Source organism: Aotus nancymaae, unplaced genomic scaffold, assembly GCF_030222135.1.
Source record: "Aotus nancymaae isolate 86718 unplaced genomic scaffold, 86718_ANA_hifiasm-v0.15.2.pri h1tg000008l, whole genome shotgun sequence".
Lineage (NCBI taxonomy): Eukaryota > Metazoa > Chordata > Mammalia > Primates > Aotidae > Aotus > Aotus nancymaae.
In genome coordinates, this window is record NW_026988419.1 from 62,017,677 (window position 1) to 62,031,732 (window position 14,056).

Here is a 14,056-nt window from a genome sequence, read left to right on the forward strand (position 1 = left end):
AGTCCCAAGCAGATCTCAACTTCAGAACTGTATATCCATCTGCTGATTAGATACATCCACATAGATATTTTGTAAGACCTTAAAATATGTTATGTCCAAATTAATCTTTTCATTTTCTCCCTACCCCCAAAAAATCATCCCTGCATTTCCTTTACTGAGTGGCAGTACCTTTTGCCCAAGCCAGAAATTAGATAAATAGTAGTTACAGTTTAATTCCAGAGCTCCCATTCTAACCATTAATCTGTATTGCTTCTTTATCTGATTTTATCCTTGAGTTCTCTTCCTTCTCCCCCCATATTCAGCCACTCATCAAGTGTAGGTGATCCTGCATCCTAAATCTTTTTTGACTCAGTCATCTCTTCTCCTGTCCTTTGCCACTGCCTTAGTACAGACATCCTCATCTCTCTCCTGGACCACAAAACCTCGAGTGCAAAGTGATCCCCTTGCCTCCAGGTCTATTCTTCTCTGTCATAGTCTTCCATCTGCACATTTGCTCATTTCATTCCTCCACATAAAATTGGTTCATTGGCTTTCTCTTTCTCGCAAGGGCTTTTCTTGACCTGGCCCCTGCCTTCCATACTTGCCATGCCTTTTTTGTCTGCTCCTGAGTTTTTGCATAGGCTCTCTCTTCTGCCTAGGGAACTACTTTCCTCCCTCAGCTCTCCGCTCTCTGGTTAGCTCCTATATTTCTCACGTCTTAGCACAAGCATCATTTCTTGCACGAAGCTTCATCTGACCTCTCTAGACATAGATATCCCTGTTCTTTGGTTCCATAGTATTGTTTGTTTCTCTCATCATCAAATCTATCCCACTTTGTTGTAGATGTTTATTTAATTGTCTCTCTGATAAGAATGTAAGCCCCATGAGAGCAAAGAGTGCCAGACTTGCTCACAGTCCTGTTCCACAGCATAGTACATGGCCTTACCCACAATAGCCCCAGCAAATATTTATTGAATGAATGAATGTATGAACAAGTGAATTAATGAATATTCTCTCCACCTTTAACAAAAATCCTCAGTTGGGAGGAAACCCTATATATAACATGAAGTAGTAAAGCTAATGGCTACCTCAATGTCACATTGGCAGTACACAGGCAGAACCCAGGTAAAAATTTGGTTCTCCTACCTACTACTAATTTGTGCTTTTTTACTGAACAGTACTGTATTTGGATAAAACAAAAACCATCAATACCCCAGAAGCCTTTTTAATCAGTACCTAATGGTTATTAAGTTTTTGTTTTAATGTCAGTCCCCTTCTGCAAATCCTCAATGCTGTAAATACATTGATTTCACCTTTCATAATGCCATATTGAAGACAGAAATAGAAGTTTACAGTTTTTTCACTATAAGACAGTTCAAACAAATTAGATGATTGTCGTAATTTATCTTCTTTTCTTTTTTAGTTGTTATAGCTGCTGATGGAGTATTGAAGGTAGGACTATTTATTTTACTTAAAAAATTGTTAATTTCAGATGTATATTTTTGTAACTGATGATTCTTTAATTAGCCAATAAATAGAAAGTTGATACTGATTCCTGTTTTCTCAGATCTGTGACTTCGGTGCCTCTCGGTTCCATAACCATACAACACACATGTCCTTGGTTGGAACTTTCCCATGGATGGCTCCAGAAGTAATCCAAAGTCTCCCTGTGTCAGAAACTTGTGACACATATTCCTATGGTGTGGTGAGTTCATTTCTCATTTCTTGTTTACTAAAGGCAAACAATCTAGAGAAGAGAGAGAGAGAGTTTACCATCGTTTTATTTGAGACTGTACTGCTGTTTCTGGTGGAATGCCTGAAGCAGCAGCAGCGACAAACACTTCCTAGTTGCCAAAAGGTTTAATCATTTTTAATCATCAGAGTTATTTTGTCCTGTGTTGAGAAGAAACCAACACCACTTCCAAGAAACAATGGAACCCGAGATAGTGTTGGGCTGCACTTCGCCTGTGAGGATGATCTTTTGCAGGGTGGTAATGTGACTGTAGACTGTCTCTGTAATTTCAGTGAAAATGTGGATCATTTGGAACAGGGCTTCATTGTAATAGATTGCTTAAACAGTATAAAATCACCAATAGAGCTGCCAGGTGAGTTAATCACCAGGAACCTTTTGAGTCTCAGTTATCATACTGGTTCATGAATTTCTAAAAGTCCAAAAGAAAACATACTTAGCACTACCAGATGGCCTTGTCCTTGTCTGCTCCCAATCTTAGAGTAGCAGTGACTATCTGAAGCCTGACTCTAAGGCATTACATAAGAATCACTCCAGAGCAACATAGAGAATAGACTAATGTGGGGTTGAAGTGCTCAAGGAATAGAGACCACAGGAATGAATCTGTTAAGGAGCAGAAGCTCCTGGAGGAGGAATTTGGAGTTGGGCCATTTCCTGAGGAATAGGTTATACCTGCCCTATCAGAGAGAAGGATGTGAGGAGTGAGAGAGTTCTTTGCTGGAGGAATTCATTTGTTGCCTTTTGTTGAGGATAAGTTTCCCCTAAAATGTTATATATTCTTTAAAAAGGCCAAAATAGTTTTGGAATTCCCTATCTTTACATCTCATCCCAATTATACTGCTCTGCTATTTATACTATTACTTCCAAAAATGGCATTTTCCTAGTAATGGGAAAAGCGGCAGCCTGTTTTGGGTCCACATCAGCATGCCTCTTCGTCCTGGGCCTCTGTTTTTTTTACTGCAGTTGATAACCAATGGCACGAGAGGAGAGTCACACTGTCAGACATTGTCTTTTTCTTTATTCAGTCTCTGGTTATTTGCTGCTGGCTTCACACATTTTGAACTTGTTTCAGTGACTAGCTCTTTCTAAATTATAACACATTCTATGTATACCAAATTAATAAAGATTAATTTTGTTAGCTATTGAAAAAAAAATCATTTCAAGGATGAAATACATGTTTTGGTTAAAGGCTAGAATTTTAAAATCAGAAGGCAACAGTAACATCAGGCTCAATACCTGATATCAAAAAAAAAAAAAAACCATCAATACCTGATATCACTTGATTCTGAGTGTTTCTAAAACTGAAGACTATAAATTGTCAGAGACAGTGATAAAATATTTCTCATTGAAAAAAAGAAAAAACTTAAGTTTCAGAGGAGACTAGCTTCTAAAACTCCTCTCCTATGCCAAACGTTATTATATTCTAACCATCATACATTCTTCTGTGGGATATTCTGAAAAATGGGGTATTTGTAGCAATATAAGACTCTTTGTAATATTGTTTTCTCTTGTGAAAGTGCATTCCTTCATTTATAACCAAAAATGTATTTATGGAGTCAAGCACTATGCTAAACACCACCCAAGGGTAATTTAAATTTTTCCTTAGCCTGCTTGTTGGGAATGGTGTCTCCTTTTGTCCTGTAGAATGGGAGCAAGCAAACTTTTTTAGAAAGGACCAGATAATATGTACTTCTGGCTTTGAAGGCCACTTAGAGTCTCTGTTGCATAGTCTTCATAGATGCCATAGTTGGTTTTTTGTTTCTTACAACCCATCGAACATGAAAAAGCCACTCTGTATTCTGCAGCAGGCCATCCTTGCATTCAGGCATCTCCGTGGAACAAGAAGGCTTGGGATCATGAGCAGCAGGACTTAGGAATGTGGCTCTGTTAGTCAGTGTTCCAGCTGACAGTTCAGAGTGGCTCACTGGAAGCTCACAGCTTCCACTCCTTTCATGTGCATGTGTATATAAATGTACATGAACATATATGTTGGTATTATGTATATATTTATGTTGGTTATAGTTATTGTAGATGGTTACAGCTTTTAAATTGTTTGGCACATTTATATGAACTAGAAGACTTTTGAGGTTCATTTTCGTACTTATGAGTCCACACACATACAGTGTTTTTACTTTTAAAATTCTCCCCATCTTTGAATTTCCTAATCTCAAAAATTTTTGACCTTAAGACACAACTATACCTAGAGTGAACTTTTGGTCTCAATATTATTTCATGTATGAAAACAAACTTTATGCTGCCTTCTTTTGAAGCCTTACAGTTGCCAGGGCTTTGGTGTGAAATGCACCCCTCTGCTTTTCCTGAGATGAAGTACAGTCTTAGTACCAGTAGCCAAGCACAAATTCCTTTTCACACATAAACTCTAAAAGATGTTAAGAGGTGACTTCTGTTTGCAGAGCTTAGGATTTTTTCCTGTATCATTTTAAAATCTCTTTCATACATTCCACATTGACCCCATTTCTTAAACATAGTCTGAGTCAACCTTTCAGGAGCTGCACATTTTCAGTGTTTTTTATTAAAAACCTTTTCACTCAAATAACTATACACCACATTTCTGTAGAAGGGCTTGAACATGTCTCTTTGTGGATTAGCTTTTCTCTCTACTTGTGTACTGACCCTACCTTTGCTTGGTTTTGTTTTATTTTGGAGGGATTTAACAAACCATCCTGTCGAGTAATTTAACTTACTGAACCCAAATCGAGCATTTCCAGTGTTGCTCTATATTTACACACTGGAGGTTGCTCTGCAGAACCTGTTCGCCCCATCACATGATGTGGAATATCCATTCTGAATTCATGCTAGAGCCTTTCCTCAACTGGTGGAAACAGAAATGCCATTTCAGTGAGTCTGTTTTAAAACAGCTTCTGCTGTCTATCTTAAAGAGAGAGATTTGCTTGGAATGCTGGTTTGCCTCTCAGAGAGCTGTGTCAGAATTCCATTCAGAAAAGTGTACAGATGCTAATTTAATTATAAACAACTCAGGATTGCATATGTTGGTGCAAAAGTAATTGACGTTTTGCCATTTAAAAGTAATGGCAAAAACTGCAATTACTTTTGCACCACCCTAATATTTAATTCTGATCTCTTCTCATTCTATTTGTTCTAAATGAACACCACTAGTGAAAGAAAAAATACAAGGTATGCTTTCCAGCAACTTCTTGTTTAAACAATCACAGATTTTTTTTTTAATGAAGAAAGCATTATGTGTTCAAAGCAGATATTACAGAAAAGAGCAGGTGAGGATAGATGTTCAGGTGGGTACTATGGTAGTTTTAGAAGTTTGTAGTCCATAAACTTGGAAAATGATACCTATTTTAATTCAAAATGTGGTTATTTTGAATTTGTTATGTCTTTTCAGAAACAGGTGAGTAGCCAAGACTCGTTTTCCAGTAAGAGCATTTGTTTGTATTAAATATCCCATCGTTCATTAGGAGTCAGTTCTGTTCATTGAAACCCCCTCTACACACAACAGTCACACACAGATGAATAAGACCATTAAAAAAAAGTTTTTTTTGAAATCCACTAAAAAAAAAGTAATATATTTTTGCTTTTTGTTTTTCCATTTTTTTTAGACTGCTGTAAGAATCTAGCCTCTACTACTGCTAAAAGTACCAGCCCTCCCCAAGTTGATAAACCAGTGTTGCTTCTTAATAAATGGCAAGATGCACGAACCTCATACTGCCTTAAAATTAATGTGCTGTGAATGCCAGAAGTGGATTTTATGATCCTTGCTCTTAGGCTGGTAAACTTTGCTAGGCAGTCAATTCTTTCCCTCCATTTTATAAAAAATGAGATTTTTCTACCCTCTTATGAGAGCTTCTCTTTGAGGACTTAACCAGAAGGAGTGTTTAGTATGTTATCCTCAAAAAAAAAAAAGCAAAACATCACTGAAAGAATAAGCCTTCTGAGAACACAAGGCCTAGCCTATCTTAAAAAAAAAAAAAAAGCTATTCTAATGACAATGCAGAAAGGATTACCTTCTTAGAAGCTTCTCAGCCAAAACCAGCCTTGAAAACAGGGTGGCTTATGAGACTGCATGGCTGCCTGGCTTGTCTGTGAGCCTTGTTCCAGAACAAGTGGAGCTCAGGTAATGGCTTTCTATTGTTTGGAAAAGAAAGGGCAGAAAAAGTACATAGTCTTTTCCAAGTTTCTATTCCGTAAACTGAAAATAGAAATTTTCCTTGTGAGCACAGTTTAAATGTGAGGACGTCTCAATATAAAATGAGTCGGAAAATATTTTTAAGGTGAAAGATCACAATAATATTTGGCCCGAATCCTCATAACTAGTATTTTTAGGTATCATTTAATATATTTTTAGACCTCCAAGTGACTTCCTCAACAAAGTCACTTTTGTGTGCCAAATGTCATTTTGTTTGGTGTAAACAAAAACCTGGTGTCCTATCTTTATACTGCCCACTTTTTGATACATTCCTGAATCCAGGTAATTAATAAAAGGAAATCATGAGACATGCTGATACTGGAATAAAACTAAAGACCTCATTTGGGCTTCAGGATATAGCGGCTGATGACGCCACCTAAGGCACTTTTACATCCATCAAGTATCTCCCTCAATGTAGTAGCTCTTCAGAGACACAGAAGGAGTCAAATGAAATTGGCTTATTTTTAAAATTGTTCATGGCTACAGCTCTTAGAGAAATATAACTTAAATTTTATTAGATTTTGGACATTTTCCAGCAGAATATTTTGGAAGAAAGAATGACGTAACTTTTTCTGGTGTTATCCCCCCAAACTCTTGGTTCTGCATTTCACGTCACAAAATTTAGCCTGTGCACGTGTGCACACATGCACATGTGTGTATCATACCTGCAGGCCAGACTCAGAAGTGGGGAGGCACTGCTCATCTGCGCGTTTGGGGGTCTGGAGCATTTGATTTATTGGAGGCTGACTCCCTGTTCCCATTCTGCTTAGGAATGCCACATCTATTAATTTACTTGCCCTTCATATCCTTTCCCCTCCCCAGCCCTAGTCCCCTGTGGAGCAGTAATTGCAGCCAATTGAGGGGCTCCATTTCCTGCTCAGCCCTCTGGCTGCCCGGCCTCCCTCCGGGTGCGGCGGCACATCAGGGTGATTGCATACCTGTTCTGGCTCTCACCCTTCCTTTAGTTCGGTGTTCACTAGAATTGTCCCCTTGTGGGATGCCCCTTACCTTCTCCTAATCACTTGTGTGACTCAAATAGAATTATTCAGTGGCTCCTCTAAAGGAGTACCTTACACACTTGATTAAAAGCCCAAAGAGGCTTCGGTGAATTTTTTTTCTCCTGCTTGAACGGCATCTGCCAATTTCCCTGATTTTCCTGCTAATTATCTTCCTATTAGCCAGAATTCATTTACTATGTTATGGCTCAAATAAGACTGAGCACTGGCTGAGGAAATAGTGGATATGGAGTGAGAGGTTTCTAAGATTTGCTTGACTCTAGAGTATGTGTGCTCCATCTACATTCCTATTCAGAAATGGGCTTTTGTTTTTAGAACAAGGGAAATCTAAGTCGATGCCACTGGTTCTCTTCCTGCTTCTGCCAGGATGCCCTACCTAAGACAGGACCTGTGGCATCCTCTCTAATACTGCCACTTTCCCGTCTCTAAAATTAAAAGGGGTCAAGAGCCTGGCCTTCCGGGTGAGCCAGCAGGTTCATATTCTGGCTCTGTCAATGGATAACTGAGTGTCTTTGGGCAAGTTTATTTAACTTTTTAAATAGTTTCCTCACCTATAAAATGAGAGTAATATGTATCCAATAGGATTGCTGTTCATCATGGTAACCTATAAAAAGGGCATCTGGAACATAATAGGTACTCAATAAGTGATAGTGGTGGTTATTATTAGGTCTGTTATTGATAACTTAGAATTGTTTTTGCACTTTACAGGGTATTGGTAGACTCACATTTTTGAACTCGATTTGTATAAATAGGGAAAGTAACTGAGTGTACAAATCTCCATTCCTCAGTGTTTAAAGAGAAACCAAAATCAGCAGTGCTCTAGCATCAGTTTGCTTTCTTTGGACATTCCACTCAGGTTTAATAATCATACTGATCTCAAGAACTACACAAAGATGAACACACATAAACTCACATACACATAGTCAGCTTGTATGTACATAAAGTGTTCATTACATCTTAGAGTATGGTGTAATAGATTATATGTAGATGAAATAGATCCCTTAGACTGAATCATTTTGAGGGAGATTTCTCTAAAACCTAAAATATAACACGTAAAATCTAAATATTACAATTTTGCAAGTATCTACCATTGTGGGGTAGGTGGGTTAGTCAGTGATTTGGATTTGGGGCTCAGTTATTTTTGATGAGACCATTATTGAATCTTTTAAAATACTGTTGAATTTCCAGTTATTATCTCCTAGACAAATGTATCAGAAATTGAATGTAGAAAGAGTTTTAACAAAATACAAAATCTAATTTGTGAGAACATAACGATTCTAATTATTTATGAGATGACATTAAATCCAGTGCATTGGTTTCATAGAATTTTAAGTCTGGCTCTAGATGTCCTAATTTCTAAACCAGGTTTTTTTCTTTATAAAAAACAACATAAAAAGTATTTAATATATGGAAGAAGTTGTGTGCATGAGCAGATTTGTTTTGCCCGAGTTTCTACAGATGGGGTTGGTTGTGTCTGGTAATTGGATACAATTAAATGTTTGATAAAGTTTCAGTAATATGTACCCAAAAAAAAAAAGGACAAGAATAAAAATTCCATTTTCTTTTTGTTCCAGGTTCTCTGGGAGATGCTAACAAGGGAGGTCCCCTTTAAAGGTTTGGAAGGATTACAAGTAGCTTGGCTTGTAGTGGAAAAAAACGAGGTAAGACTACGTTTCTCCATTCAGGTACATAGATCAGAAAACAGTATTGGGGTTTTGCAAAAGACTTTTTCATCTTCTTCAAATTGAAAGTAAGTTCACGCTTATGGAAAGATTAGCAGTAGGAGCTAACACAAAGGGTCAAAGTGATGTTATTCCTCATGAATGGACCCTTTACATCTAATTGTTGCAGCTTCACGTCGTGATGCTGTAGATCAAAAATTGTACAAGTACTGTACTAGTTTCTCAGTCTCAATTGTAAAACCTAGGGGTTTGTTCTTAGTGATGAAAGAAGCCATTGCGTCCAAGGTAGGGGAACAGTTTAACTCCATCTCCTGCGTTTAGGACATCTTTTTTACTGGCCGGGAGTTGATATATCTGTAAGAGACCTTCAGCTACTTCAACTTACCTCTCCCAGCAGGAGTCACTATAGTACAAGAAACTGTCGCTTAGATGAGAATTTCAAAAATAAAAGAAGAAAAAATAGTTTCAAAAAAGGGAAAAATTACAGTTTTGCCACCTACGTTGAACACTACATTGAAGATGAGCTCCTCACTGGAATTGGCGAGGCAGTGGCATAACTGTTCGCTTCTTCATGCAGAGCCTTTCCATTTCAAAAGAACTTCAGTGGCGTAAACACCGTTTGTGCTGTGTCCCCAGCCTCACTTCTCTTCTTCCCACAAATTGAGGCTTTCAGTTAGTTGGACCTATGAGCCTACATCAGAGAACATGGTACATTCATATCAAAGAGAGCAACTACATTTTGAAAGGTTTAAAATTGTGACTGAAACGCACAGCCATGGAAATTCTCAGCATAAGGATGAAGCATCCAATATCAAGGTATTATGAGAACTTAGATCATGTAATGGAAGCAAGCAGTTGTCTTTGCAATGCAAAACAACTTTATTTCACAAAACATCTTCATTTCCAAATCTTATCTGTGCTCTCCACAAAGGGTAAGACTGCAACCTTAGAAAAAAATAATTTGCAAAAAGGTGAATATATAAAAAAAATCCCTTTTTAATGCTCTGAAAGAGTTAGATTGATCTGCTTCCCAGGTGAGTGCAGGAACAAACTAGATTAATCAAAAAGCTGCTATTGACTAGGAGAAACCAAGTTTTCGTCTTTTAGATCACATAATCCGAGTTACCATGTAATTTGTCCTCCTGATTCGTTGGGAGCGGATGCAATGTTGATGATAGCTGAAATTGATGGGAAAGAGCTGCCAATTTAAGAAATGAAGAGGAGTTATATGCAAGAATGTGCCTTACTCATTGTTTCACAGTAGCTGTTCTGTTTTAATTAAAAGGGATAGTAATCCCTCATGTGCTATTAAATAAGATCTTACACATAGGATAACTGATACCGTCATGACATGAGGACACACTTATTTCTGTTCTATTTCTTTTGCCAGTGAGATCATCAGAGATCTGGTTCTGGGTTTACAAATGAAAGCGAAGAAAATTACGGGCCTTGTGTTGGCTCTGGAACCAAAACATTCAGTGTAATCTTTTCGCACTGCGCTATTCCGAGATAAACTAGGAGAAAGGTTGTTGTTGTTTTTTTAAAGCTAACTAGACCCTCCAAATGGATAAGACAGAATAATTAATATATTAAAATAATAATTTATCTAAGGGGTACCAGAATAGATATAAATTGAAAGCACTTTTTAAAACATTGGAGTATCTGTGAAGGATTTTTTAAAGCTGAAGAATGCTGAAGAAAAAGTGAATTTAGAAGCTGCCTGGATAGTTGACTTGAGGATTGGAAATCTCCCATGAATAACCTTCAGAATCTCTTCAACTTTGTGCATAAGGAAGCAATCTTCTTTCTCTCTGGAGATCCCAGAAAGTAGGGGTTTACTATTTTATTCATGATACATTCTGATGATCAGCTAATAACTGACGAAGACTACACAAATACCTCCCACACTGTATTCATTAAATATCATAGTAAGTTGAAAAAAGTCTACATGGTGAAATGCATTTTTTCAACTTTCTAATGAACTTCAGTAAAATTGGGTATTACAAGGATATTATTTATCTGCTATTCTCATTCTGTACAGTATTTGTCAAAAATATGGAAATTAAGTTTCAATGTAATTTTCAATATCATTCAAGAAGGTATCTTCGTATCACCTCACAAATGGAGGTATCCATTTCCAAAATAAATTCTGTTGATGTAGCAATAATTTCCAAGGATGTATTTCATTTCATAACAAAATTGAGACTTTGACTTAAATAAATATAATTTACAAAATCCTTTCAACTTCTAATTCTTTATTTTTACTATTGAATATTTTGGGTTATGGGTTGAAAAGAGAAAGTCATATTTTTAACAGGCCTCATTTAAATAAAGAATGACATGTTTAAGTGTTCAGGGAGACATTTTAAATGTTATCTAATTATCTGTAAAATCTATATCCAAGCATTATGGTTGTCTTTTTTTAACTTTTTATTTTGAAATAATTATAGACTCTCTGGAGTTTTCAAAAATATTACAAAGAATCAAAAAATTAGCAGGGTGTGGTTGTGCATACCTGTGTTCCCAGCTACAGGGGTGGCTGAGGCAGGAGGATTCCTTGAGTCCGAGAGGTCAAGGCTGCCACCATTATTGCACCGCTACACTCCAGCCTGGGTGACAGAGTGACACCTGACTCAAAAAGTTTGAATTTTTAATAGAAATGGAGTTTCTCCATATTGGCCAGGCTGGTCTTGAACTCCTGACCTCAAATGATCCACCCACCTCGACCTCCCATAGTGCTGGGATTACAAGCATCAGCCACTGTGCCTAGTCAAAAAAGTTCTTTTAATTAACAAAAACTAAAGTAGTTTGTGTTCTCTTCCCCCAGCTTCCCTCACTGGTGACATCTTACATGTCGATAGGATATTGTCAAGACCAGGGAATTGAGACTGGCACATTACTCTTACCCAGACAATGGGCCTTATTCATTTTCGCCATTTAAGATTACTTTTCGCATCTATAGAAAAATTAGTACTTTCTAAAAATTATATCTGAAGATCTTTGCTTCTAGTCCCTTACTAAGACATTTAAGCAATCATTTTTCTAATATTAAATCCTATTAAAACTAGATTCATAAAGCACTACTCAACTTTACAGAGTAAACAGTGAACATTTACAGAAGGTATGAAATTAAGAAGGCATTACTAATAAATGTTTTAAATGTAACAGATAGGTATATTTGCTTTTATCATTTCCATGGAACTCAATCAGTAGTCATTCAGAATGTTCTGGAGCATAATTTCTATTTTTATAAATACTTAAAATCTTACATATAATGTGTTTGAATTTGACTAACATAGAAATCTTCATAAAACTTCATCCACTGCTCTTGACTAGCCTTTAGTAAAAGATAAAAACTTGACATAAGATGTTTACATCTTATGTAGAAAGTGGTGCAAAAATGAAAATAGTCTTTAAAAAATGTCATGCCTAACTTGATTATTGGGAAATATTTTAATTTGAAACTTTTATTTAAAAATATTTAAGTAGTATTGCAAACCTGGTGCTAAGATCTGGCTATTTCAGAATGTTTTAATGTATTAGGAATGCCCACAGTTATGTAATCAGGACTTAAATACTTTGGATTCTATTTTAAAGTACTTTATAATACACCAAAATAATCCATTACATAAAGTGTCTGAGTCTAGATTAAACTGATATTTGACCATGTCTGATTATTTAAAATAATTGTGTCTCCTTGTATAATGACTTCCATGTGGCATCTAAGCAGTTATTCAGTAAGGAAAGATCACAGAAATCATCCTCCATATTCAGCCAGCTCACATCCAGTTCTCAGGAAAATTTTGAGACAAAGTTGTATTGAAAAATGTTACCCTTGATGAAAACTCTTTACTTTTAGTTACAGAGTACATTCAAGTGCATAATTGCAATTGTAGTCTGTTTTTATTAGCCCCCACCTCCCGACCATTTTATTTTTTTTTTTGCCTTCATCAAAAGGTCTGCAGTTTACATTACAGTAAAATAATAGTACAGTTTAATATATCTCATTCTATTCTGTGAAATCAGGAGCCTAGAAGTTTAAAAGTGCTTAGCACGGCCTTTAGTTTGGAGAGAGTTTTGTTTTTCAACTTTGTTTTGATTTTAGGATTACCTGTACTTCCAAATACAAGTTGTCAGTTTTCTTGTCAAGGCAACTGTTTCTAGTTTCACACATAGCCTCCCCCAAATCCAGCTAAGTTCAGTTTTAAGTTTGTTATTTGCAAAACTTCTTTGGCAAACAAAACGGGAATAAGTCTTAATACTTCTTAGTACGAGCAATTCTCAACTCCATCACACCCAATGCTCATTTTTTTTTTTTTTTGAGACGGAGTTTCGCCCTTGTCACCCAGGCTGGAGTGAAATGGCGCGATCTCGGCTCACCGCAACCTCCACCTCCTGGGTTCAGGCAATTCTCCTGCCTCAGCCTCCTGAGTAGCTGGGATTACAGGCACGCGCCACCATGCCCAGCTAATTTTTTGCATTAGTAGAGACGGGGTTTCACCATGTTGAACAGGATGGTCTAGATCTCTTGACCTCGTGATCCACCCGCCTCGGCCTCCCAAAGTGCTGGGATTACAGCTTGAGCCACCGCACCCGGCCCTCATTTTATAACAATTATGTTAACAACCCCTTATGCTCCTTTGAGGTGAAATTCAAAGGTAGCATAACTACCTACACACATTATATTGTAAGTTAACATAATACTCTAACTGTAATATAAAAGAGAAATAAATGACAGATGTTATCCAGCATTCAGATGCTCAAGCCTGACCACACTAGAGGAGATAATGGAGCAGTTTTAGGGGATAAATAGAACTCAGCAGCTACAAATGCAGCCAGATGGAGTTGGGTTGTATTAATGACTCCAGTACCTAGGGAGTGGTACTGTTGTGGATATTTGTCAGAAGAATCATGCAAGAATTAATAAGCCTTTATTTTATTTGGTAGATAAGCATTCTGCAAAGTTCAGTGTATCTTCAAACTGTTTAAAAAATACTTTGTGTTTATTTGTAAATTAGATTCTAGGCCCAGAAAATTAAAAACCTCATTGTTTGCTTGTTTCACTTACATGAATGTAAATGGGGCATTTGAAATCTTGTGGGATACAAGGGAGTTCTTCGTCATGCAGGATGTTATGATACATTGAAGGGTCTAGCATTCCTGACCTGTTATGCTTAAAATTTGTCAGTTGCAACCCACCAGTCTCTAAAACAGACAAAAATGCTTCTGTGGAATAGAGGCATCACATGTTCTATGAGAACTACTGTAGGATGTTAGAACAGGACCCATCCTCATATTATAATTTTTATTGTATTGCATCCTTACAGTATATGGGTTTGACCAAAACAAAACCATAATCAGTCATAGGTTCAGATGATCTTATTAACCAATGAGAAATGCACAGTTCTTTAAAATTCTCTCTCTGATCTGTGCTCAGATCTTTTCAGAGTTG

At 36.9% G+C, this 14,056-nt stretch overlaps 1 protein-coding gene across 5 annotated transcripts in view; it reads left to right on the forward strand.

The window, feature by feature from the left end:
• The window catches only part of MAP3K20 (mitogen-activated protein kinase kinase kinase 20), a 197,771-nt gene that overhangs the window by 118,802 nt on the left and 64,913 nt on the right, over positions 1-14,056 (forward strand). For all 5 annotated transcript variants that reach the window (XM_012462360.2, XM_064373402.1, XM_012462359.2 and 2 more), the window contains exons 6-8: positions 1,403-1,431; positions 1,547-1,684; positions 8,497-8,583. In XM_012462360.2, coding sequence (XP_012317783.1) covers positions 1,403-1,431; positions 1,547-1,684; positions 8,497-8,583 — 254 coding nt within the window. The remainder of the gene's footprint in view (positions 1-1,402; positions 1,432-1,546; positions 1,685-8,496; positions 8,584-14,056) is intronic.